This window comes from Saccopteryx leptura, chromosome 1, assembly GCF_036850995.1.
Source record: "Saccopteryx leptura isolate mSacLep1 chromosome 1, mSacLep1_pri_phased_curated, whole genome shotgun sequence".
Classification (NCBI taxonomy): Eukaryota; Metazoa; Chordata; class Mammalia; order Chiroptera; family Emballonuridae; genus Saccopteryx; species Saccopteryx leptura.
This window is the reverse complement of record NC_089503.1, coordinates 86,376,780-86,403,490: the sequence shown is the minus strand read 5'-3', so window position 1 is coordinate 86,403,490 and position 26,711 is coordinate 86,376,780. Positions and strand designations below refer to the sequence as shown.

Sequence of the window (26,711 nt, the reverse complement as noted above, 5' to 3'; positions counted from 1 at the left end):
AAATCAGTAACCCCTCATGAGAGGCACTGGTTCTGAAGAAAAAATAAAGGAATTTTAAGATTCCTTTAGTTTCTTGTTATTGCAGTTTCTTAAATTGTGTGCACATTTGTAAAATGTGAATTTTAGGCTATTCTCTAGTGTCGGTATAAAGGACTAATTAATAAGAATAATACCTACTCTTCCTCAAGGACTAGATCATGTTTTATGGAATAGTAACCATCTAGGAGGTATTTTATTAGTACCTCCATGTGCAGGTGAGGGTGTTGAGGTTTAGAAAAACAGGATGATAATCAGAAAGTGCATTTTCAGAGTTTAATTATGACTGCATCTGCTACCCTCTCAGATCATCTATTGCACAGAGTAAAACAATCAATAGAGGGAGGCTCTTGAAAGAGTTTAAAAAAATGCAAGAAGGAGAATTTTGTGAAAATATAGGCAGAAATTCTCATTCATAAAACAGAAAGGTTTCCCCCCCCCCTTTTTTATTATTGAGCCCTCCTGTTGTTGGACCAAGAAAGAAAGCAGCAGCTGCGGAGTTCCTTCTCCCGGAAGTTTAGTGGGGAGGTCCCGCAGAAGTCCGCACACCAGGAGTGAAATTCTCGCAGCAGACAGACCTAGCACTGGACCTGGAACAGAGTCAGCACCCTCTTTTTTTTCTCATGGCTACTTCTCACCCCATGACTGCTCTAATCCTACTCAGAAACATGCAATTGCACACCACCAAGAATCTGGATTTTCAAGGTTGATTTTAATAGATTTGATCTATGTTTAGAGAAGCATGTGCGAAATCCACCTCAGCATGAGTACTTGGCCTTCCTGGTCAGAACAAAGCAACAGCAGGGAAAACTTATCTCTCCTCTGAAGTGTGCTCCTAAAAATAAAACAAGAAATAGGGAGCAGGATGAAAACGTCCAGGCAATACAATTACAACGAAAGTGCTTCATATTCACAAAGACCTAAGGATAATGACAACTGGCCCTAAACCTGAGGATCTCAGACTAAAAGATGCTGGACATTGGGTAAAACATTCATGGTTTTGTTTGTTAGTTTGTCTGAAGCCCCAGTGAGGCTATTTTAGATAATCTCTTTTAAATGTTCGTATTCTTGGCCACTTCCTGGCCATATGCAATCATCCTTACTTCCAACATAGGAGCCAATATTTCCTTAGCTCTCTCATTGTTCCCATGAAATAATGCGACTTCCCAACACCTTTAAATCTAAAGCTTTAAAGGTGAGCTCTCCTGTTTGTTAGCAGCTGTCTGCATTCAGCACTTTGTCAGGAAGAAATTGTTTTGTTTTTTTAAATGGAGCCTGATTACTTGTAAGGTGAATGAAGAAGCTGTGTTGGTGACAAGAGCTGCAGACATCTGCAACTTTCCTCATTCAAGAGGACCTATTCTTCAGCCAGAATAAAAGAAAACATGCTAAAATTTGCTGGAACCATAGACCACAAAGAGCCCACTAGCTACATACAAATTGTGTTTGGACCAATAAATCATTTAACATGCTGAAGTATTTGCTAATATATTGAAGAAAAAGGATTACACACAAACACCCAGATTTCTGGCATCTGTTTAAAAATCAGAAATTCTTAGCTTGCATTTTTGCATATTAACAATCAGTTGAAGGTTAATAAGTCTGTGCCATTTAGGGTCAGGAGTCGCTAAGTCATCCCAGCCTCACTTGACCCACTTGACACCTTTAAATTACCTGTCTGGACTCAGGCATTTGCGTATGAGAACCTTGCTAACCCACCCTGTTTTGGCCACACCTCCTGTCTAATGTTTCTGTCTTTCATCTTTTCAATTTTGCTGGGGAGCACCATGGGAAGAGCCGTTCACTATTTTTAAAACATTTTGAAATAAACTGTAAGATAGATATTATCTCTAGTTTTCAGATGAAAAACTGAGAATTACAGATAAGAATTGCAAACAACCAGGATTCCCACTAGGTTTTATGACTCCAAGCCCAGCTCCATTTCCATTAAATTACAATTCTTGTTGACCAGTGAAGGTATGAGAACAAAATGTGCACAAGAATAAGCACATTTTATACTTAGATAAGTAGAATGAAGAATAAAATACAATTTATACTGACAAATTAGCTGAAATGTTATGTAAAGCTAATGAGAAATGCATCTTCCTTGGGAATAGGTGAGCTGCAGCTTCCCCAGGTGTAGAGAGCATTGCTGAACTGAGAGCCGGGAGGGAGCAGGTGCCCGACCCCTCCACGGCGCTCAGCCGTGTTCACACTCAAAAAGCTCTCCTGCTCACTCTGTGTCTCCGTGTGAGCTCAGAGCTTCGTAACAGTCTTTGGTCATAAGTGGTAGCATCTCCTGTTCAGACCCCTCATCTCTGTCACTCTGCTGCCCCTAAATGTTTTCAACTGTGTTGTCTCCCAAGTCAGTCTTTTCCTACTCCAATGTTTTCCTTGCTTTCCCGCCCACAGGTCTATCTTGTCTATCTCATGGAGGGCAGCCTTCTGGAAAGTATTCAGGCATGGATTGACCAAGTATTTATTACATACAATGTATCAAGATGCACTGTGTTGCTATGAGCTATCTACTGTAATGCATAACTTTTAAAGCAGATTCATTGTATTCTCATAGAATCATAAAAAAAACTCTTTATATGAATAAAACATTCATTTTTAAAGGCTAAAAAGTATACAAATCTGTATATATCATTGGATTGGTGATTTTTAGCCACAGAACATATAAATGGGAAGAAACGTGGCTCAGTGAAGGTCTAAAATGTGTACATTTATATACCATAGGTATGTATGGTAAGTCAGCTCACAAACATAGACCCTTCTATATCTGAGTTTCCGGTTCCTGAGAGACACAGGTGGAATCAGAACTCAGCCACCATGTATGTTAACATGGCATTTCTCCATCACTAATGTTCTTTAGTTGGGCAAATGGTTTGGTTTACTAAAATGACGAGGAAGCAAGGTATTTCACTTGGCTGACTCTTACAAAAACTCTACAACAGTGACTAACCAAATATGGGCTTTTCTCACAAAACAGCACAATCTGGAGTTAGTCCACATTCCACAGTGATGCAAATATCTCAGGTCTCTTCTTGCTTTCATTTTTACAGCTACAAAATGGTTGCTCTACCTCCAACTTTTCTTCATTTTCTAGTCAGGAAGAATAGGAGGATGATAACAGGGGAGAAGAGGATCACATGTATTTATAAGAATGTGAAAGCCTGACCTGCAGTGGCCCAGTGGGTAAAGTGCCAACCTGGAATTCCGAGGTTGCTGCTTGTAAACCTGGGCTTGCCCATTCAAGGTACTTGTGAAAGCATCTATAAGTTGATGCTTCCTGCTCTACCCCTCTTCTCCTGCTCTCTTCTCTCTCTCTAAAAAATTTAATAAATAAAATCTTTAAAAAAAATAAGATTTTGGCCCTGGCTGGTTGTCTCAGTGGACAGAGTGTTGGCCTGGTGTACAGAGAGCTTGGGTTCAGTCCCTGGTCAGGGCACACATGAGAAGTGACCATCTGCTTCTCTTTCCCCACCCTCTCCCCCTTCTCTTTCTCTTCCCTTCCTGCAGTCAGTGGCTTGATTTTTTTCGAGCATCAGCTAGGGCACCGAGGATAGCTTGTTTGGTCCAAGCATCAGCTTCAGATGGGGGGAGGTTGTGGGGTGGATCTGGTTGGGGTGCATGTGAAAGTCTGTCTCACTATCTCCCCTCCTCTGAAAGAAAGAAAGAAAGAAAGAAAGAAAGAAAGAAAGAAAGAAAGAAAGAAAGAAAGAAAGAAAAAAAGAAAGAGGGGGGGCAAGGAAGGAAGGAAGAAGGAAGGAAGGAAGGAAGGAAGGAAGGAAGGAAGGAAGGAAGGGAGAGAGGAAGGGAGGGAGGGAGGGAGGGAGGAAGGAAGGAAGGAAGGAAGGAAGGAAGGAAGGAAGGAAGGAAGGAAGGAAGGAAGGAAGGGAAGGAAAGGATGGAGGGATGAAGGGAGAGAGGGATGAAGGGAGGGAGAGAGGGAGGGAGGGAAGAAAGAAAAGAAAGAAAGAAAGAAAGAAAGAAAGAAAGAAAGAAAGAAAGAAAGAAAGAAAGAAAGAAAGAAAGAAGAAAGAAAGAGAAAACAAAACTTTCAGAAAAAAAAAAAAACTTTCACAGAAATTTTCCATTTATGACTTTTACTTATATCTCAATGGCAGAAATTGTATCAGATAATCTCCACATTGTGAAGGAGTTTAAGAAATACAGTTCTTCAACTGTATATATTGTCACTTTAAACACTGTCCAAGTTTCATTAAGGAATAAAGAAGACCAGGTTTTAGTAGGCAACTTATATAGAGCTCCTGCCTAGCCCATAGAATATGATTTAATGGAGCTCACATTCTTGTGGATCACAAACAGGTAACAGATAGACACAACCTATGTATTATATGCTTCGATGAAACTAAAAGAGGGGTGTCATGCAGATACCTGAATAGGATGAGATCCAGAATGCATTGCCTGAATTCAGCACACAGCGAAACTATCTACACTCAGCTGGAGCACATAGCTCTTCCTTACCTATGAGGATCACACTTGCTAGAGACTAACTGCCCAAGCTAAGTAGCCAGTCATACCTACTTCCAAATTCCTTCCTTTACTGTACTTTGACTTCATGGAAAGCTGCTAGGGCAGCTCTTGTACCCTTCTCCTGGGTCTTACTGCTTCCCAGGTCTGCAGAAACCAAATGTATTATTAGCACACAAATTAGGCCACGTGTACCAGAGAACAGAGATTTTTGAACAAATATTAGTTCCTCTTTCATGAAATAAGCAGACGGTCGAATGTCGGTTCTGCTCCATGAAGTCATGCAGGGACCCAGACTTCTAAGTTATTTTCCATCAGACCTGCAGAGTGCACCTATCTGTGTGGTAAAACACTTCCAAGCAGCAAGATAAAGGAATGCATGCAGCAAAGAACAGCTTTTCTATCTTTAAGAATCAAAAGGGGAGTTTTATGTATTTATTCTCTTTCCATTGCTTAGAACTTAGTCACATGGCCACATATAACACCAAAAGAGGCTAGATAATATAACACCTTTAGCCAGAGCTGCTATGTCACTAGATAAAAATTGGGATTTCTAATACTGTGAGAAGAAAAGCGATCATTGAGAGCATTGTGAAACACCCAACAATCTTATCACATTCAACTCCAAGCCAGAAGAGCTCAGGGATTTCCAATGCTATGGTCTTGTCATTATTGTTCCAATTTCCTATTGTTCCATAAAAGCTATGTCAAAATTTGGTGGATTAAAAGGATTTATTGTTTTTCACAATTTTATATGTTAATACTTGGGCAGGCTCATTCTTTATTGTTGATCCTTGTTCAGCATCCTACAGACATCTGAGACACATTTGAATCCCCTAAATTACTCATTCAAAAATAGTGGCCATGTCATGTCACTTTGACCTCCGAAATGAGTCATTTCCCTGTTCTGGCCTTCTTCATCTTTTCTAAGGTTTATGCAACATTGCCTCCGGCTCCACTCTTGTGGTGTCTGACACACATGCTACATTCAAACACCCTCACTCCTCCATTCCAGTTCTTCTTAAAGGTAAACCTGATCACAGCATTCTGCTCCCTGTACCCTCCATACTTCCCCAGATTGGCCCTCACGCAATCCCTCCTGCTCATTTCTCTCTCATCTTATCCACAGTCTCCTGCCAATACGTCAGTGCAAGCATTCAACTTCCCAGCTACTTAGAACTGATGAGAAGTCCCATCAGTATTAAGACTCTGGGTCTCTGCAACCTTCATTCCCTCTCAATACCCTATCCCTTAAGGTCTCCTTAGGATGTTTCCTTTCAGGTATAAAAACTAATTTCTGCCTAACTTCCTTTTCCCTCTAAATTCTGGGTTATCGTTACTGTGAGGTCGGTTGGCAATGGGGGAAGGTCACCCACACCCACGACTGCCAAAAGAAATGGCCACACCCATGCCCACCAAAAGAAAGCCCAGGAGCATTTTGAAAAAGAACAACTGTCTGTCAACCAATGAAATTTCGCCACCCACCACCACCCTACCAACGCTATAAATTACCCCTGGGCGGGAGAAGCTGCACGACTTCCCTGGCCCCTGTCTTGCAGACCAGTGAACCTCGTCCAGGAGTGCTCTAAATAAAGCTTTTGCTTGTCCACACTTGCTGGCTACGTCCTTCTTTCTTCCTCAGTGGAAAATACCTTACAGTTACTCCCTTCACACTTTGTGCCTCTATCTCACTTACCTCATTTGCACTGCAGTTTTTAATTCTTGTGGCTATGTCTGTCTCCCTTGTTGAGCTATGAAGTCCTTAAGAACAAAGACTGTCTTGTTCTTTATAAAATGGTAAGCAATTAGAAGAGTGTTTGGCACTATGTTAGCTGAAAGGATAAAAACATGGAAAAAGAATAAATGCAGCTTACCCCAGCCCTTCCCTATCATCTGCTTTATTCCATCCCTCCCCACCGCCCCCCATTACGCCCCTCCACTATGCAAGGTGGAACCTGACCTAGTGCGTGCAGAAAGCCCTACTCCCTGCAGCTTCTCACTTTGGCCAAAACTGGGTTGAATGATGACATCCTCCACCCAGGGACCATTGTTCCCAGTCTTTTCTCTGTACCCAGCCTGTCTTCTTTTCCATCCCTTCGGCCGTCTCGTCTCTTGAATTCAGAACAGTGCCCTTTCTGTGCCCCCATGGCACCCAAATCTTCCTCTTTTTTAGCATTTTATCATATTACATTTCATTGACTTTTAATTATCTGTTATCCCATTAAAATAAGGTCTTCTTGAAAGTAAGGGTATCTGAGTTACTCAGGATAGCCAATGACTTAGGTCCTGTTGCGCAATAATTGAGACTTGTCTAAATACCCATTTTATTTTTCTATTTCTGCTGTGAAATCCTGACAAACAGTCGATCATCCAGACACACTTCAACACTCCCTGCAATGAAAAGCTGTTTCCTAGGTTCTATTTTTAGATGACTTGGTTATAAAAATTACTTTTTTTAAAACCTAAGCATCAATTTCTGTGACTTCTTCCAATGGGTCCTATCTTTGGTCTTAAAATACGATGTTAAGTCCTGTCTTTCCTTGTCCTCAGATATCCCCAAAGGCCTCAAACTGCACTGTTCATACAAATCATCTTGAAATTTTGTTAAAATACAGATTCTGATTCAGAAGGTCTAAGATTCTGCATTTCTCATGAACTCTTAGGTGGTCCAAAGGTCACAGTTGGAGTAGCAATGCTCTGACCTAAAACAGTTTTCACAGGATTGGGCTTCCTGTCTCCTCACCACCTTCATCCCTCTTCTGCAAAAGGCTGAGTTTGCCAAAGCCATCTTCCAAGTGTGGTGGTACGTGACATTTCCCACCCTCCCCTTAGCGCGGTAACAAGGTGGTTCCTGGTAGAGAGCGCCGTTTCAAAGCAGGACACCTGGGCTGCAGTCCAAGCTCTGCCATGACCAACTACGTGACATTCAGGTAAGTCAGAGAAATTAAACTTTCAGTCTGTTTTCTTTTCACACCCAGTGACTGCGTCTGATTGTTAGGAGGATCAAAGGGTTGTGTGGCAGTGTAGGGAGAACGTGTGAGATTTGTGGCTATGTCTCGAAAGTTTGGGAGCCATTACTGAACTTCTATTACCGCAGTTTAAGGGTTCCCCAATTCTTTTGCCATGTGCATCAGGAAGTTGCCAACTCTACTATAAAACTCCTCAAGTCTCTAATAATTGCTACCCAGTAACACCCACTTAGGTACAAAGCACCGGGCTAGATATTTTATACCTATTTTTAAAATTTTTTCACATACCAAAAATAAAATATTTTTCTATCTTTTTTAACAGTCAAGGTTGGCTGAATCGTACCTTTTGCCTTCTTGCCCCATATAGAGACTTTGCAAATAAAGTTAGACTCTTCAAGGATCAAAGCATATGAGAAGTTGCCTGCCTTTCTCACATATTCAAAAGTGACTGGCCAGATCACAGCAGAGATAGGAGTCCATGACTGTGCTGAAAACATGTTGATATGACCTTCAGTCTCCTAATTAGCAGAATGAGTGGTTTAGACTAAGTCATTTCTAAACCTTGCTCTAAAAAGCCTAAGGCTTCTATAAAGATGCCACAGAGGCTATGCGCCTGGGGGGAGGAAGAGAAGGCATTCTCTAACAAAAGGGTAGGAGCACTTACTAGTAGCTTAACTTGTATTTGTTTAACATGTTGGGTTCCAAATAAAATTTGAGGACAGGATTGTTCCAGTTGGTGTGAAAATGTTTGGAAGTTGCCAAGGTAACTTATGATTCAATCTGTGAAAAATCTGCTTGTCTGTAGATAGATGACTCAGTGAATATTATTAAAACCTATGATAATTTGTAGATAGATGTGATCATTTTCTTTTCTCTAGCCCAGGCTGACTCTGGGAATCCTTTTTTGTAGACTGGCTCCTGGCAATTTGGAGAGGTAGAATATTTCAGAAAACTTAGTTCTGTCAATAGAGTTTGGCTGACTGCCTTGCTTGGCTCATTTACCCAAAACACCCAGAAACAGCATTTGTAAGCATTTGATTGGTAGTTTTGGGATTTGTGTTCTCAAGGGTATCCTATACAGAGATTTCAAATGTTTTCATCCACACATTTTTGTTTTTCCAAGTGAGAGGGAGATAGAGAGACAGACATCCGGCATGTGCCCCGACTAAAATCCACCTGGCAACCCCCGCCTGGGGCTGTTGTATGAGAAAGAAACTTAGAAAAGTTTTTGCTTCTTGAATTTTGCCTGTGCAACATTTCAATTTTAACAACACAACTTCTTTGGTCCAAAAAATTCAACTATAAATTTAACACAGATTAATTTTCAAATACTAAGATGATTTTATATTTAATTGTTTAGAAAATTGAGTTTTTCAACATCACTCCCAAATCATCCAGGTCACCAACCAAGTTTTTATAGGTTTGGCAATGAGAAGAGCAATCTGTGTCTAATCTCTGTCCTTAAGAACACGTCATGTTCATGTGTTTGGGGATATATTTCTCCATCAGTATGGTAAACTACAGAACCATGCATAAGCAGAATGTTAAAGAATGAATTCCACTATTCCTGGACAAGAAAGCACAGACATAAAAACAACACAAGCCTGCAAATGCATCCTCTAAATTTGGAAAACATTTACAATGATGGTTCCTTTGTTAATGAATTCATTCATTTAATGAAAGGGGCTGACCCTACTATAAACCACGCTCTGACCTAGTGCCTGGACTCAGCAATGAACAACGGGGTGGGGTACATGTACTTCCCACAGGTCCTGATTTAGTGGGGAAAGGTGAAAATATTTAAGTCTTGAATAAAAGCAGCTTAAATTTCAAAAATGCAGATTAGGTGTCCCCAGTTCATGTCACTATCTTGTGGCTACTTTTTGTTAACGTTAAATTTCTTCAGTATTAACTAGACTTTTTTCCACTTTATCTGGACATTACAAGTGCTATCATTTATGTCTTCTTTCCTTTTCAGGATCCAGTCCAGGGGTCCACACTGTGCTCGGGTATCTGGTCTCCCAAGTCTTCTCTGATCTGTGACAGTTTCTTAGCATTTTCTTATTTTTCATGACCTTAACATTCTTGAGAAGTACTGGCCTAGTATCTGTCCTGTAGGATGTCTCCCATCTGGATGTGTCTGATGTTTTTCTTATGATTAGACTGGAATTATGAGTTTTGGGGGAAATGATATGCTATTCTATCACATCATATTATGGTTTACAAGATAACCACATGATATGCTAATGTTAATCTTTACCACTTGATTAAGATAGCATCTGTCAGGCTTCTCTGCAGTTACGATAGTTTTCCACACTCTATTTTTTGAAGTTAATCACTAAGTCTAGCCCATCCTCGAATGGAGAATGGTGAAACTCTATTCCCTAGGGGGAAGAGTAGTGCAATTGCAATTATTATTTGTAATTATTCTCTAAGGAGTATTTGTCTTTTTTCTCCTATTGTACATTTAACAGCTTTGGCTGTTGGGAGCTAGTTTCTTTTTCTTTTTCTTTTTAATTGAGAGCAGGGGAGCAGAGAGACAACAGACTCCTGCATGCCCCCAACTGGGATCCACCTGGCAAGACCTTTATTGGTCAATGCTCTGCCTATATGGGGCATTGCTCAGTTGCTTGGCAACCGAGCTATTTTTTAGCACCTCAGGTGAGGCCACTGAGCCATCCTTATCCTCCAGGGCCAACTTGTTTGAGCCAATTGAGCTATGGCTGTGGGATGAGGGGAGAGGGAGAGAGATAGACAGAGAAGGGGGAGGGGTGAAAAGGAGAGGGGGGAGGGGTGATGAAGCAGACAGTCACTTCTCCTGTGTGCCCTGATTGGGAATTGAACCTGGGATATCCACATACAGGGCCAATGCTCTATCACTGAGCGACCTGGCCAGGGCCTATTATTTCTATATAACAGTTATAAGGGGTTTCATCTAGGCCAATTCCTTCAGTGTGCTCCACAATAGGTCCTAATACCTATCCTAACAGTCTTTTCTTATTAATTATACTGGAAATTATTCACATTAATCTTTTTTATTTGAACAGGTTTTGTGTCATTATTATTTTTTTTACTTTAAATTATTCATTTTAATCACAGTTGAAATACACTATTATGTTTCAGTGTACAACCCAGTGATTAGACATTGTATCACTTACTAAGTGATCACCCGATATTTCCAGTACCCATCTGACACCATATCGTTATAATATTGCTGACTATATTCCCTATGTTGTACTTTATATCTCCGTAACTAATATTTGTACTTCTTTTTTTTTTTCTTTTTTTTTCTTTTTTTTTTCTGAAGCTGGAAACGGGGAGAGACAGTCAGACAGACTCCCGCATGCGCCTGACTGGGATCCACCCAGCACGCCCACCAGGGGCGACGCTCTGCCCACCAGGGGGCGATGCTCTGCCCTGCTGGGTCGTCGCTCTGTTGCGACCAGAGTCACTCTAGTGCCTGGGGCAGAGGCCAAGGAGCCATCCCCAGCGCCCAGGCCATCTTTGCTCCAATGGAGCCTTGGCTGCGGGAGGGGAAGAGAGAGACAGAGAGGAAGGAGGGGGGGTGGAGAAGCAAATGGGCGCTTCTCCTATGTGCCCTGGCCGGGAATCGAACCGGGGTCCCCCGCACGCCAGGCCGACGCTCTACCGCTGAGCCAACCGGCCAGGGCCATATTTGTACTTCTTAATCCCTTCACTTTTGTCACCCATCTTCTCAATCCCCTTCCCATCTGGTGACCATCAAAATGTTCTCCGTATCTATTAGCCTGTGTCTGGCCTGCTTGTTCATGTACAGTGCTCACAAAAATTAGGGGATATTTTATCACTTCATATTCATTTTGAAATATCTCCTGATTTTTGTGAGCAGCATATTTTGTTTTTTTTTAGATCTGCTTTGTCTGGTGTCAGTATTGCTACCACAGCTTTTGTTTGTTTCCATTTTCATGAAATATCTTTTTTTTTTTTTTTTTTTTTTTTTTTGCAGAGACAGAGAGTCAGAGAGAGGGATAGACAGACAGGAATAAAGAGATGAGAAGCATCAATCATTAGTTTTTTGTTGTGCGTTGCAACACCTTAATTATTCATTGATTGCTTTCTCATATGTGCCTTGACCGCAGGCTTTCAGCAGACCGAGTAACCCCTTGCTTGAGCCAGCAACCTTGGGCTCAAGCTGGTGAGCTTTGCTCAAACCAGATGAGCCCGTGCTCAAGCTGGTGACCTCAGGGTCTCGAACCTGGGTCTTCTGCATCCCAGTACAATGCTCTATCCACTGTGCCACTGCCTGGTTAGGCAAAATATCTTTTTTCATTCCCTTACTTTCAATCTGTGTATGTTTTGATCTGAAGTGAGTCACTTGTAGACAGCATATTGAAGTGTTTTGTTTTATTATCCATTCAGCCTCCATGTCTTTTGACTGGAGCATTTAATCCATTTGCATTTAAAGTAATTGTTGATAGGTATGTATTATTGCCATTTTATTATTCATATTCTTTACCTTTTTCTCCTTTTTAAGAAGATCCTTTAATATTTCACTAGTTTAGTGGGGATAAGCTCCTTTAGCTTTTTCTTGTCTGGGGAACTTTATATCTGTCCGTTGATTCTAAATAATAGTTTTGCTGAGTAGAGTAATCTTGGTTGTAGGTTCTTGCTTTCCATCACTTTGAATATTTCTTGTCAATTCTGTCTAGCCTGCAAGGATTTGGTAAAGAAATCAACTGACAGTCTTATGAGAGCTCGCTTGTAGATAACTGCTCTTCCCTTACTGCTTTTAAAATTCTTTGTCTCCAACCTTTGGCATTTTATTTATGATGAGTTTTGGTGTGGGCTTCTTTGGGTTCATCTTGTTTGGGACTTTGCACTTCCTAGACTTATATGTCTATTTCCTTCACCAGTTTAAGGAAGTTTTTCATCACTTTTTTTTCACACAGGCTTTGAATTTCTTGATTTTTCTCCTTTTGGCACCCCCATGATGCAAATGTTGGTATGCTTGAAGTTGTCCTAGAGGCTCTTTATATTATCCTTATTGTTTTTTTAGATTCTTCTTTTCTTTTTGCTATTCTGATTGGATGTTCTCTGCTTCTTTATCTTAAAATCTCTGATATGACCCTCTGCTTCATCTATTCCAGTGGTTTTTAACTGTGGGTCTGTGGACCACTGCCAGTTCACCAGAAATAAGTCTATGATCTTTATACGACATTAGGGTGGTTAACTCTTTTGCAGACCAGCACAAGATTTCTGGCAGACAGGTACTGGTCTGTGGACCAGCAGTTGGAAACCATCAATCTACTCCACTGTTGAGTCCTTGTAATATATTCTTTATTTCAGTTAACACATTCTTCAGTTCTGACTGGTTCTTTTCTGGTTTTTTTTTTTAATCTTGGTTTTTATGTTTCCTATCTTTTTGTTGAAGTTCTCACTAAGTACACGTACTCTTCCCTTAAGTTCATTGAGCATCCTTATAAAAACAGTGTTTTGAACTCTACATCTTGTCGATTGCTTGTCTCCATTTTGTTTGGTTCTTTTTCTGGAGTTTTGTTCTGTTCTTTCATTTGGGATATATTTCCTTGCCCCCTCATTCTGGCTGTGTCCCTGTGTTTTTTCCATGTACTAGGTAGAGCTGCAACGTCTCCCAGGCTTGGTAGAGTGGCCTTATTAGCAGTTACCCTATAGGGCCCAGTGGCACTGCCTCTGCACTCACCTGGGCTGTGCACTTCAGGGGCACCTCTTGTGTGAGCTGTGTGTGTATATCCTCATGTGTAGTTGAGCCTTGTTCACTGTTGGCACCTCAGTGGGAGGGATTCAACTCCAGGCTTATTAGCTGTGAGGACAGGCTGTGACTGCCATGGAGGATCAAGCTGACCACAGGGAACAGAACTTATTGGTGCTTGCTGAGTCCACCCCTTCCTTGTGTGTGCTTTATGAAGGTTGGGTGATGCTCCAACGTGGCCTAAAGCTGTCCACCAGGTACACTGGCTTTGGTGTCTCCTGTGAGGGGATAGCTAAGGTCAGCTGCCACCTGTGCCCTGCCCTGGAGCCACCCGGCATGAAAAGTGACCTGCAGATGGCTGCTACTTGTGCTGGACTTGGAGGTGCCCAGGAGAGGACAAGCAGCAAACCAATGCTGGCTGCCACTAGTGTCAGGCCTGGGGCCACTTAGCGAGAGGTGCACAGCAAGCCGTAGTCTGATGTTTCTTGTTGGAGGGATTTTAGGAAAGCCTGAAGCAAGAGCTGATTCCACACAAGAAAGGCAATTTGTATGGAAAAGTCACTGGAAACAGCTTGGTGGGCCCACAAGTTGGGTGTAGCAGTGTTTCAGGGAATCGCCAGGGTGGGGCTAAGCGTTAGCCTGGTTGATGGACTCAGATATGGCACCTGCCTGCTGGCTCTGTCGGGGGGAGGGCCCAGAAAAGGAACAATGGCCTCAGTTAGCATCCTGTCTAGGAGAACATGGCCCCTTCAGCTCTTGGTCTTATGACACACAACTCAGTTCTTCCCCATATGCTCCTGGTTCCCTAGCCCTGGAAGTCAGAGCAAGTAAGTCCATGTAAGTCAGTGTGTGGGACCTTTGAGAAGAAGTCCAGGGACTCCAGCAGCCCTCCACTTCACTCAGCCACAACCCCTGCTGGCTTTTACAGCCAATAGTCATGGGGGGCTTCTCTTCCTGGCACTGGAAATCTGGACTGGGGGGTGGCTGATGTGGAACTGGAACCCCTTATTCCTCATGGGGAACCTCTGCATCCAAAATATCCATCTGATTTTTACCTGCTCCGTATGTGGGACCAGCCTGTGTCTCCATGCCCCTGCTGCCAGTCTTGATGTGGCTTCTTTATATCCTTAGTTTTGTTCGGCTGCGTTTCAGGTATTTCTGAATGAGAGTTGTCCCCCTTGTTTAGTTGTAATCATATTGTGGTGGTGGGAGGATTCAAGTACCACATTTACCTACACTGCCATGTTGATGGGACCATCTCCTTGTGGCATGATTTTACTGTTTCTCCTCTCATAATGGTGACAGCTATAATCCATTTGGGGAAATCAGGTTCTATGCCCAGATGCCCTGTTATTAACCTGTCAGGCTTGGTTTTTGCTAGCTGCTATGCTGCACTCTCACAATCAGTTTAGCATCACAAAATACATACCTAATTCTTTTTTGTTTTTAGTCAGAAAAAACCCAAAATTTAGCTAGAAGTAAAATAATGACAAAGAGAGACATAAAATTAATGACAATCTAAGGGGGTATTTGTATGCTGATACTTCCACAGCACGCTTGTAAACTTTGGCAAATATATTTTCAGGTATGCCTGCATACCTATTATGGTTGCTATTTTGTTTATGGCCTGTATACTTCCTTCTTCTGTAGACACCTGCTTTATTAGTCAGTGCCAACATTAACATTTTCCTGATCTCTCATAATGCTAATTTCTCGGGAAATGGTTCAATTGTCAAGAAAAAGTTATTAATTCTGCTATGATTTTTCCACTCAGCCACACCAAAATGACCATTCACAGTATCTGAACTTTGTTTTTTTCTTCATATGAATCCAAGACAGCTGCTCTCTAACGAGTAGGTCTTCAAATACAAAGACTAAATTAAAATGTACTTACATTGTTTATTTTAAAAGTAATTTAAAATACAGTGTAAACATACATCAAAGATATTGTGGCAATTAGATTAGGAATAGCATGAAGTTATTTACATATTTGTGTATGTATGTATATGGATATGGATATATACACACAAAGTGCAAATACAGAAACACTACAAAATAAACAAAAAATTCAATATGATAATTTACTGACAACCATTTTCATCACATTAATTTTGTATGGTAATGATTACAAAGAAACTCCTAGTGCTGAAATATATCTAAATATTCAACTCTTATATAAACTATAGTACCTCAAATTTTAACAGCATATAAATAGGATTCTGAATTAAACAAAAAATAGTTGTCTTCCCTGACAAACTCCCTTTGTAAAGGTTTCAGCTCTGAGTTCAAGAAGACTCCTGAAATCACAGCTCTCAATATGTGGCGATAACTCAGAGTTTAGCATACATCATGTGCAGGCAGTGTGCTCTGTAACAAAGGGGTGACTGAAGACAAAGATGCAGATACAAAACCTTGAACAACGCTGCCGTGTGTAGGACAGTGCACACTTTCATCTACAGATTGAGCGGATCCAAGGCAAAGCTGGTTTACTCCCAACCCTGGAAGCATCAAGACTGCTGAGAAGTGGCACATGATACAAAAGGGGAGAAAGTAGTCTTCTAGTTAAGGTGGTCTTGGCACCTTCAGCCCCACTCACCTCTAACCCTTAAGTTCCTTACATAGCCCTATACACGAACATCTACGATGATGGTGCATATCTATGTCTGTAATAATTGCAAATAGCCCCTGCCTTTTGGGATTTCTCAGTAAACACACACACTCCATCTCTCACTAAAGCACAAAGAAATATTCACCTCAACTTGGAATCTCTTTCATTAGTGCTAGGGGAAGAAGTAGTGACCTATTGGACTCTGTACCTCATACAACTGCTTCTAAGCATTGCTCTAGAATATGCAGATCAGTTTTCCGCCAAATGGCTTGCTGTGAATGCTGTCAACAATTCTTATTTGAGATTCCTTAGATGCAGCTGCTCTAAAGAGAATGAAAAATCCTATTTATTGATCTGTTCCTCTAAAAGCCCATGTCATTCATAAGCCTGACTTTGTACAAGGCTACTTACTACCAAGTAGAACCTGTACATTTGAAGCAGGAAGACACTGGTGACAATGAATGGATACAATGAGTGTGTTCAGGAGATGTGAGACTAGTTGATAAATACCTGCTATTAAGTTTGGATCAACACGAGACAGCTAGGATATATATTATTCTGAAAAGTTAACCTTATTTATGAAATAGGTTTTGATTTTGGAAGGTAACCACAAAAAGGTAGGAGGCAAAATTAAACAGCAATTTCTGCACCAAGTGAAAAAGCTCTAGTTAAGAGTAAAATAACTTCTGGACAATTGTCAAGTCTCTCTCTTTTTTTCTTTGCCAGAAGATATGTTTTTTGGGTCCCACCCAAGAGATTTTAGGTCATAGTCACAGCTGCAAATGATAAAAATAATGTAAAACTAAAAAACAAAATCTGTTCCTAAACTACTCTGCCTCTAACTTCCTAACTTCAGTCAATAAAGTATAAATCAAATTGGAACTTTAAATGTTAATGAAAGCATCCTGAATACATAATTTAGGGGTTCACTACAAATGGAAGTTGTTTGAAGAAAGCTCTATGAGAGTCTCCTACGTTGGCATCCAGGTGGATGATATATCCCTTCTCACATCAGACACACAGACCTAAAGATTTAGGACGGCAGTGAGGCCAGAATGGTGCTACCTTCAACTGGATCAAGGTACCGGGTTTATTTTCCTTACAACATAGTGGAAATTTAGAAAGCATGCTACAAGATGTAAAACCAAGTATCTAGAATAAGAATAAAAGTCATTATGAATCTTTGTTTTTCCTACTTGGAAACCTAAACCGTTCAGGATTGTAAGGTACATTTTTTTCCCCTCCACCATCCCTGAAAGAGCCAGCAATCAAGCCATTGTTGAGAAACCTGGTTACGCTCATTCATATTACAAAGCACAGACTGCCGACGCAATTAGCAAAACCACTCACATCAAACAAGGAGAAATGGCACTTCCTCATACTTCATAGACTTTACAGGAATACAAACATTATTTCACTGTTCAGACATATATATTCACATAACACAACAGAAAAAATCTTCAGTTGATAGACTAGTTCCTTTTAACTTGGTAGAGTTATGGCACAGGAGTCACCAGTTAAATACATAAATGTTTTATACTTGGGGGTATTTTCACACAACACAGAAGCTGATTGATTGACTTAAGACTCTTCAATCTCATCTTCCTATTGATTATACTGTAACCAGTGATTAGGGGGGTCCACATTTTGTGCTTGGAGGATGCGGATGTAGCGATTCTTATATAACTTCGCATTGTCTCTGAAAACTTAAGGTTTCATTATTGAAATGCTGTTACAATTTTGAGTATAATCTTCCAATGACTGGCATCTTCTTGTGTAACTAACAATGAGCACATGTCTTGATTTTCTTTACGTTCATAAATGCCTTCTCTGCAGGAAATTTATGTCTTGAGTAAAGCAGCTTTAGTCTATCTGCAATATTTGGCCACGACTTGCTTACCCACAGAACTGGTATGAAGAAGAAAGGACCATCCTCATAAATCTGTAAGATTAAAACTTCAAACAAAAACATAATCTGAAGAAGCAATTTTGTAGCTTGTTTCCAAAAAAGGGGAAAAAATAAGGACCACAGCAAGTCCTGCCACAGACATGCCTCACCAGGAGAGAGAGGTGGGCTCCGCACCCACATCCTAAACAACAAAAGCTTTAATTCCTGACTGAGCATTGGGGAAAATTAGCTCACGGACGACTCAGGCAGGAACACTCTGGTCTGTGTTAAAATAAAATGAAGAGTGAGATTTCCTTATGCAGCAGCAAGTATAGTAGAATTCTGAATCTCTTTTCTGAGTCAAGTTGGTCTTTGAAAGAAAATCAATTTGCTTTAAGAGGTTCTAATCTAGTAGGATGCCAAATGATGGCAAGGTGCTTAAACGGAGAGCGCTGTAAAGACTAAGGGACAAGGACACAGGAAAGACAACCTTCTGTTCCAGCAGAGGGTAGCCAAGGGTGTCAGCAATGCCGTTATTACCAGTAAGGGCCACCACCAAGGAGCTAGAGATCAAGAAGCTCTAGCTACACCCAACTGTTGTGCACAAAAATGAACAGCAGAAGGCAAAGAAAAAAAAAACACATCAGATTTTTTCATTATATTACTAATTTTTATAACATTAAATATTTTTCATTCCAATGCACTGATATTGATTTCTGGTTGTGACTTCACCTACTGTTATTTTCTTTACTTTTAAATTCTACTCTATTATTCCATTTTTTTTTATTATAAAAGCATAAATGCTCTAAGGTGTGGTTGTGTACACGTGTATATGTGAGCATATAATCTATTAACTCTGGAAACATTAATTTAAAGTAGAAGAGATTGAGATTACAGATTATAATATCACATAAAAGGAGTTTTATACAGTCAGTACCTGAGTGTCTGTACAGTGCAGAACTCTGAAGTGACAAGTAAAATGCAGCCCAGTGGGCCAGCACTGTGGCTGCTGAATGACAGGTAAAACCAGCTTTTAGGAATCTTGAGAAGAAAGGCTCTCTCCCACATGCAAATATTTAAAGAAATAATATATTAGAATTATTGAAATAACAGAAATAAAGGTTGATGTGTGACCAGATGTTGATGGTATATATGTATATATAAATGGGTGGTAAATTTCTATACTCTATAAATTCAGTGAAATTCCTAATAAGGACTGTAAATTGAATGGCATTTTTAAAAGAATCATGTACACATTTTATTCCTGCTAAAAATGATAAAAATCAATGAAAAATTTGGCCTTTCAAATTAATTTAAGAATCCTGTACCTTTATGTTTAAATTGTTTCAATTAAGCATAGACTTTAGAATGCATAATTTCTCAACTGGTGTCTTCAAACTTCCTTGTCATTTGTAGAGAATTTCTCATCAGGCAAAATCAGGTATCAAAATTCTTTGACCCTTTAGTGTTACAAATAGAATTTAACACTAGTTAATTTTTAGTGTTACAAGTATAATCAGTATGCCCTAATACTACTACACTTTTATATTTTTTCCCTTCTATGGTAATTATACTTTTGTGATGCCATTATAACGCTACTAGCAGAAGTTATATGTATATGATTTATCAGTATTTTTGTTAATGTAGTAAAATTTCATAAAAATCCCAAAGTTATAAAGGTAGTTGTACACATCCTCTAAGTCAAGGGTCAGCAAACCATGGTCCATGAGTCACATCTGACTTGCTACCTTTCTTGTATGATCCATCAGCTGAAATGGCCTTTAGATTTTAATGTGGATTTTAAAAAGTCAATGAGGACTATTTTGTGTCTCTGGATAATTATATGATCTTCAAATGTCAGGGTCCACACAGAAAGCGGCCCTGGCACACAGCAACGCACACTTGTTTACTTATTGTGTCTGGCTGCTTTGTGCTCCAGTGGCAGATGTGAGGAAGGTGACGGAGACTACAGGGCTTGCAAAGGACAGAATATTTGCTGTCAGGCCTTTATAGAAATAGTTTGCTGATGCTGACTCAAAGCCGACAAAAGGTGTCTGGAATGCCGGATGGAGTGTTTATAGTGGACTCAGTGTATGACTTAATTTGGCTTCATTTACAGACATCATATACATCATTGTTTTTGAGTATTATCATCTACTTGGTAAACAAAAATAGAGTTACATTAAAAAGAAAGTATCTCCTTGAAATGTTTAGGACCAGCAAAACAATCATTATATAAAAGCAGTATATTTTTAAGAAAATATAGTAAATGAACAATTTAAATTACAATTTTAAGTAATAATTTCAGGGTTCCTCAGAGAATGCCAGGCAGTTATGGGCCGATCCCTAAATCCTTATATCAGATTTCTAGTCTTCAAATTTCTGGGGTATAGTATTTATACAGTATTGGAGATTCTTAATTGTTATGGAGGAGACATTGTAGAGAGTTACTTATCAAAATGAAAGATTATTTTAAATAAGAAACCAGCCAAAAATAAAAAGAATGGCAAATAATTTTTTTTTCCTTTCCATTAATAGGGAGCTACATAGTCTGCTGGTGTAGGACTTGATAGAAATTGTCTGTTTTCATTTAGTGGGCTGATCCCCATATCTGTGTCAGATAAAATCATAGCACGTATTATGTGTTACCATGGATACCATGAAGATACTGCCATCCACTAAATAATATTAGAGGAAGACAACATAATTTTCTGGGACCAGTCCTGTTTTGCCTTCATAAGTTGCCTTCAACCATCCTGGTTCCACTGATGGGTATACTGGCAAAAAATAAATAAATAAATAAAATAAAAAGTTAATGTCGCTCAATCAACATTAGTTTCAAATAATTACATACACAAATGGGTAAGAATCCACATCGGATTACATGCATCCACTCATCAAAACAATGTCACAGTACCTTGAAAGCTGAAAATGTCCTTTGGTTCATGTAATAATCATTCGCATCTTCCCTCCACCCTTGATCCCCCCACCCTTCCCTCCCAAACCCCAAACACACTCACTCACTCTCTCTCTCTCTCTCTCTCTCTCTCTCTCACACACACCACACACACACACACACACACACACACACACACACACACACACACACACACACACACACACCAGGGGCAACTGGGATCCAGAGGGATTTGATGTGTTCATCTGTGCAGTTTATGACAGGCAGCGCCTGGACTAGATTCTGAGTCTCCTGCTTCCCCTGTTCCTGCAGGGGAGGCAACAGGTGCACTTACCATTAGAAAAGATCGCCCCCTGTGGAAAGGAGAGCTCGTGGCTGTGCTCTGCTTTACAGGAGTACATGGCTTTGGCTTGGCTGAAGGAGCAAAGGACAATGGTCAAAACCACAACAATCAAAAGTAAATACATCTATACTTCACATTATTCTTAAAAATATTAGTTTTAGTTGGAGTTGGAGTGTAACACATCTAAAGTGCATATGTAAGTGTGCAAAGTGCAAATTGAACACACGTATGTAATCAGAAAACATTGATAGCAAACTAAAAGCCCTTCTTATGTTTTCCAAGCAATGCCTCTAAGGGCATTAAATAGCCTACGTTTGTTTTAAAGAATACTGTTATTTAACGGTTAGTCAACAGGCTGTTTTTACAGCTATATTGAGGTTCATAGGCTTTTTTCCATTTTCATTTCAGAATACCAGAGGCAAGATAACCAAATTAAAAGGTCTTCAAGGTTTAGTAAATTAGTTAGATAAGCATGATGGATAAGTTGATGATAAATGGCAACCAACAATAGCTTCATCGTCAGGGAGACAATGGGGACAGACAGAAGCTTTGCAAACAAGGGAGAACACTATCTCTTGGAAAGGGAGGCCAACACTCAGCTTTCAACACCTGTATCATATGGGAATTCAGGCTCCTCAGACACAGATACTCTAGTTTTCTAACAGAAGCCAGAATTTCAGAGTTTTATGTGACTTTACTATTTAAAAATAGTAAAAATATAAAAAAATTTAAAAATATTTGAGCCAACACTAAAAGGCCATTATCTGAGGCTGGTAATCAAGTCGTCAGTCAAGCCACCTTTACTCTGCAACATCCATTCACCTTGGTAAGTCGTAAACTCCTCCTGACTCCACCTACTGCTCATCACCTCTACCACCACCAGAGTCCAAGCCAAAACTATTTCTGGTATTCTGTGACTTATTCAATGGCTTCCTATCATCCTAAAAATTCTAGGCTCTCTGTTTTGTCCCCTTGCAATCTATTCTGTTCAGAGAAGCCAGAGGACAGTTGGAATAAGGTTCTGATGATTATGTTATTTCCCTGGTGACAACCCTTTCACTAACTGGCTTCCAACTCTAGCTCCATTCCACACAGTCAGGTGCCCATCAGTGCTCCTGCACCTGCCTCTGCTCTCCTGCTGTGTTCCATTCTCGTTTGCCCACTTTCTCTTCAAACACACCAAACTCATCCCCACCTTGGGGCAGCTGAGTCCTTGCTCTGAGATGTTTTCCTCTTGATCTTCACCTCGCAATGTACTTTTAGTTCACTGTAAATTGCCTGTCAAAGGTCACGTCTTCCCCAATCACGCACACTCTGAATAAAATGGCTGCCCGGGCAATTATACCCTTCTAAGTCTGCATGGTGCTAACATCTGTTATTCTGTTGTTACTATTGGTATTTTTTCTCTCCTAATCAGAATGTAACCTCCATGAACAATGCCTGATACCTAGTAGTAACTCAGTAAATATTTACTAATTAAGTGAGTAGAAAAAAAAACAAAACGAAAATGCTCTAGGCTCTTGTTCTACATGGTGGTAAGTCCTTTTAGAAATTCAAGGCACCTTGACTTTCCCCTCTTTGGTCCCAGTATCTGCAAACAAGTAAGAGCAGTAGTTGCCACTGCAGACCCCTCAAAGCACCAGTGTTACATTATTTCACTTCCCTGGTGGAGCTAGACCCCAGGTCTTACCTCTACACTTCCCGAATGAGGCGAAGGCATTTAAACCAGGGTTCCCAAATGGCTAGCTGAAGATTGGAAAGCTTATGGAAGAAAATTCTGGCCCTGCCCCCAGAGTCTGCTTCATACAAGGTGAGTCTCAGGCTGTACTTTCAGAAAGTTTGCTAGGGGAGCCTACAGCAGTCAGGTTTGGGAATGACCTACATTCCAATGAAACATTGTCTTAGGAAGAAGTGAGGAAATGAAGGCACCCAGATAAAGACAGGGCTATATCCTGAAGAAGAGCATCTGTGTCTGTGTGACTGTGCATGTCTGCATGCACATGGGTGGGTTGCTTGAGCTGCATGTGTGTTTCATGTGTGTCTGCATGTACATGACTGTGTTGGCTGAGCTGTGTATGTGCATAGGGTGTTGCACATGAGTGCGACATTGTCTTAAGAAGAAGTGAGGAAATGAAGGCACCCAGATAAAGACAGGGCTATATCCTGAAGAAGAGCATCTCTGTCTGTGTGACTGCACTCTGCATGCACATGAGTGTGTTGGCTAAATTGTGTGTGTGAGCGCACACATGTCTGCATGCACGTGGGTGTGGGGTGAGCTGCATGTGCACGTCTGCATGTCTGCATGCTCGTGGGAGTGTTGGCTGAGCTGTGTGTGCGTGAGTGCATGTGTGCATGCACATGGGTGTGTTGCTGACACAGTTGAGACATGAGGGAGAAGATGCTACCAAGTTCTGAAGACTTCTAAGAATCATAAAATGGTAAACTTAAGAGCAAAAAAGTAATCTTTTCTGCCTGGTCAGGCGATGTCACAGTGAATAGAGCATCGGACTGGGACGCAGAGGATCTAGATTCAAAACCCTGAGGCCGCCAGCTTGAGCACAGGGTCGCTGGCTTGAGTGTGGCATCATAGACATGACCCCATGGTCACTGGCTTGAGCCCAAAGTTCGCTGGCTTGAGCAGGGGTCACTCACTCTGCTGGAGCCCCTCAGTCAAGGCACATATGAGAAAGCAATCAATGAACAACTAAGGAGCCACAACAAAGAATTGATGCTTCTCATCTCTTTCCCTTCCTGTCTGTTTGTCCCTATTTGTCCCTCTCTCTGTCCCTCTGTCTCTGTCACTCCCCCCAAAATTAATCTTTCCTTATAAATATAACCATTTGATCCAATATCTGAAATAATTAAAGGTTGCAGAGCCATTTCTCTAAAAATATGTAAATAATTTTCAAAAATTCATATTTCCTAACAGCAACAATTTCCTTCAATAAATATTGTCTTATTGCTTAAAATAAATTAAGAGTAGCATAAGGAAACAACTTCCAGAGTTATAGAAATCATTGAGATAATAATTCTTAAAATCATATAATTTTTAAAAGTATACTTTAAGAGGCGACTCAACTATTTTTATTAATATCTCAGAACCTGAAAGTTCTCTTAATAGTATTTTATAAGATTACATGGCAGGAAGAAGCAAGCAGAATAATTATATCACTAAATAAATGGATATTGTTAAATGTGTCAAAAATACACAGCACAAAAACTATCTGCCATGGCTTTTCAATTATCTGTGCATGTGTCTAGACAGGTATAATTTTCTTATGCTGAGCTCTGTAACTACAGGTGTTAACTCAGCAGAGAGCTCTGATGATTTAATGTAGACTTCTGTGACAGTGAAGTTTTCTCTCCAGGTGCTAATGCTTCCTCTTTTGCTGCCTTGCTGTATTGAAGAAGATGTGAAAATAACACTGTCACTTATTGAGTCTCTCTTCAGAAGATTCTAATATCCTTTGAAAAGGATTTTAAAAATCCTGCTTCTTACTGCATGGGAGAGTAAGGTAATAACATTTACTGTCCTGAAAGCCATTTCTCCCCTTATCATATGAAAACTGATCTGATCACATGCTCCATTGTAAAGCTATATGCTGTCTAATGCTGATGCGTAGATTTTCAAAGGTTTGATAGGGTCAGTTTGCAAAATTCACAATAAAAATATAAAAATTATCAAATTGAAATGGATACAATATTTTCTGGGGAGTCATTTAACAATGATAAACATACATACACATATATCCTCTCACACTTCCTGTGTGCTGAGAGTTTCATTGACAGAAGTAGAAATGCACGTAGATAATATTTTTTTTAAATCCCAAAGAAATAACATATGTCTGAGAGGTTAAGCCCAGTGTCCTCCTCTAATGATTTCCTCAGTTTTTTTTTCACAGCTTCTACCATGTTGACTATGCCTGCTCCTTCTGATCAGTCCTTCACACTGTTCTTTGCCAGACCCTTACAGGAGACCATTCCCCAAAGACCAATCAGTGTTCAACTATTTTTCCTTTATACTCATTGAGCCCCAATTTCATCTACACAGAGGGACTGCTGTGCAGAAGTTTCTCAAATGGCAAACTCCACACTCTCCTGGTTTCCTGCACATTTCTAACTGCCTCTCAGTGTTCCTCAGTCTTCTCAAACGTTATAGCCAAAACTCCCCCTTCCCCCATGTACTTCTTACAAGCTGAGACCAGAAAACAAACTGTCATTCTTTCTGAAAACTTGGAATCTTGTTTATCTGTCTTCCACTCCTGGTGTCAAAGCAGTTGCCCAATCCTGATCCTAGCTATAAAATTCTCCTTATTGCTTTTCATGCTTTTGCTACTGCCCTAATTAAGGCCTTTTAAATCATAGCAATTCCATCTTACATGGTTGATGGTACTCTCCTCTTTACAACCACTAGGAACGCCACTTGGAATGATCTGTTCAGGTGCATCTGGATTGATTAGATCACCCGTTTGCTCAGTGGCTCCCAAAGACTGCAGTGACTTCCAGAGATGTTACTTTTCTGTTGCTCAAGGTCATCCACTAAAATCTCCTGATTGGTCTCAAAAAAAGATAGCTAGTCTTCCTACTACCCACTACTGGTTCTACCATTCTTCAAGGTCCAGTTCAAGGGTAACCTGAGTTCCCTAGAACAGGGGTCCCCAAACTACGGCCCGCAGGCCGCATGCAGCCCCCTGAAGCCATTTGTCTGCCCCCACCGCACTTCCATTAGGGGCATCTCTTTCATTGGTGGTCAGTGAGAGGAGCATAGTTCCCATTGAAATACTGGTCAGTTTGTTGATTTAAATTTACTTGTTCTTTATTTTAAATATTGTATTTGTTCCCGTTTTGTTTTTTTACTTTAAAATATGTGAAGTGTGCATAGGGATTTGCTCATAGTTTTTTTTTTTATAGTCCGGCCCTGCAACGGTCTGAGGGACAGTGAACTGGCCCCCTGTGTAAAAAGATTGGGGACCCCTGCCCTAGAAGAAGCGCAAAATAAGCAGTGTAGGAGATTAGTAATAGAAATACTTCCAACTTCTTTCTATTGTTCAGTTGTATTTAATGGTACCAAAAGGTATTAGTGGCTGTTAAGAGTTAATGTTTAAATATAATTAGCATATTGATTAGGCACTTGAATATCTTTAGAAAGTAGTTTCAATAAAAATTATCATAACAATAGTTGTTATTATAAAGACCATCTGTGGAGAGCTTACCAAAAGATTGGTGTGTATCTAAAATTTACAATTTGGCAAAAACAAGTATGACCTTCATTTTATAAAGACAGTGGATTTATGTAACTTAAATATGTTAGCTCCAAGGTTATACACATAGAAAGTGGTAGACTAATAATTGAATGAGGTACATTGTGTTCCACTGTCCCTGTCTCTGGGTGAAAAGTTACCACATGGTCCACAGTGCTGTGTCTGAACTGACAAGGACTATAATTTCCAATGTACTACTGAATGAGCTCTAAGTTTACGCTGACAGCCATTAGAAATTGATTTAGAGTAGTATTTAGAATGTAAAAGCATATTAAAAATGCATAGACTGTTGAACATCTGAGTATATCTTTATGGTGTGACAGCATTTTTAATTACTTCAATAGCTTGCATTTTTAAAGCTCTAGAATTCTTCTTTGATCAGAGTACTGTATTGTACTTGAGTTCTTAACAGATAATAAAAGGGCTCCATCTAGTGGAACAACTCAACCATATAGCCGGACAGACGGAAGTAGCAAGGTCAAATC

The 26,711-nt window shown here is 40.2% G+C and overlaps 1 protein-coding gene across 1 annotated transcript in view; it reads right to left on the bottom strand.

The window, feature by feature from the left end:
- Positions 1-15,147: 15,147 nt before the first annotated feature.
- The window catches only part of ARHGAP42 (Rho GTPase activating protein 42), a 283,181-nt gene continuing 271,617 nt past the window's right edge, over positions 15,148-26,711 (bottom strand). The window contains exons 23-24 of the mRNA XM_066371165.1: positions 20,957-21,036; positions 15,148-20,482 (exon numbers count right to left, since the gene is read on the bottom strand). Coding sequence (XP_066227262.1) covers positions 20,394-20,482; positions 20,957-21,036 — 169 coding nt within the window. The 3' untranslated portion in view covers positions 15,148-20,393. The remainder of the gene's footprint in view (positions 20,483-20,956; positions 21,037-26,711) is intronic.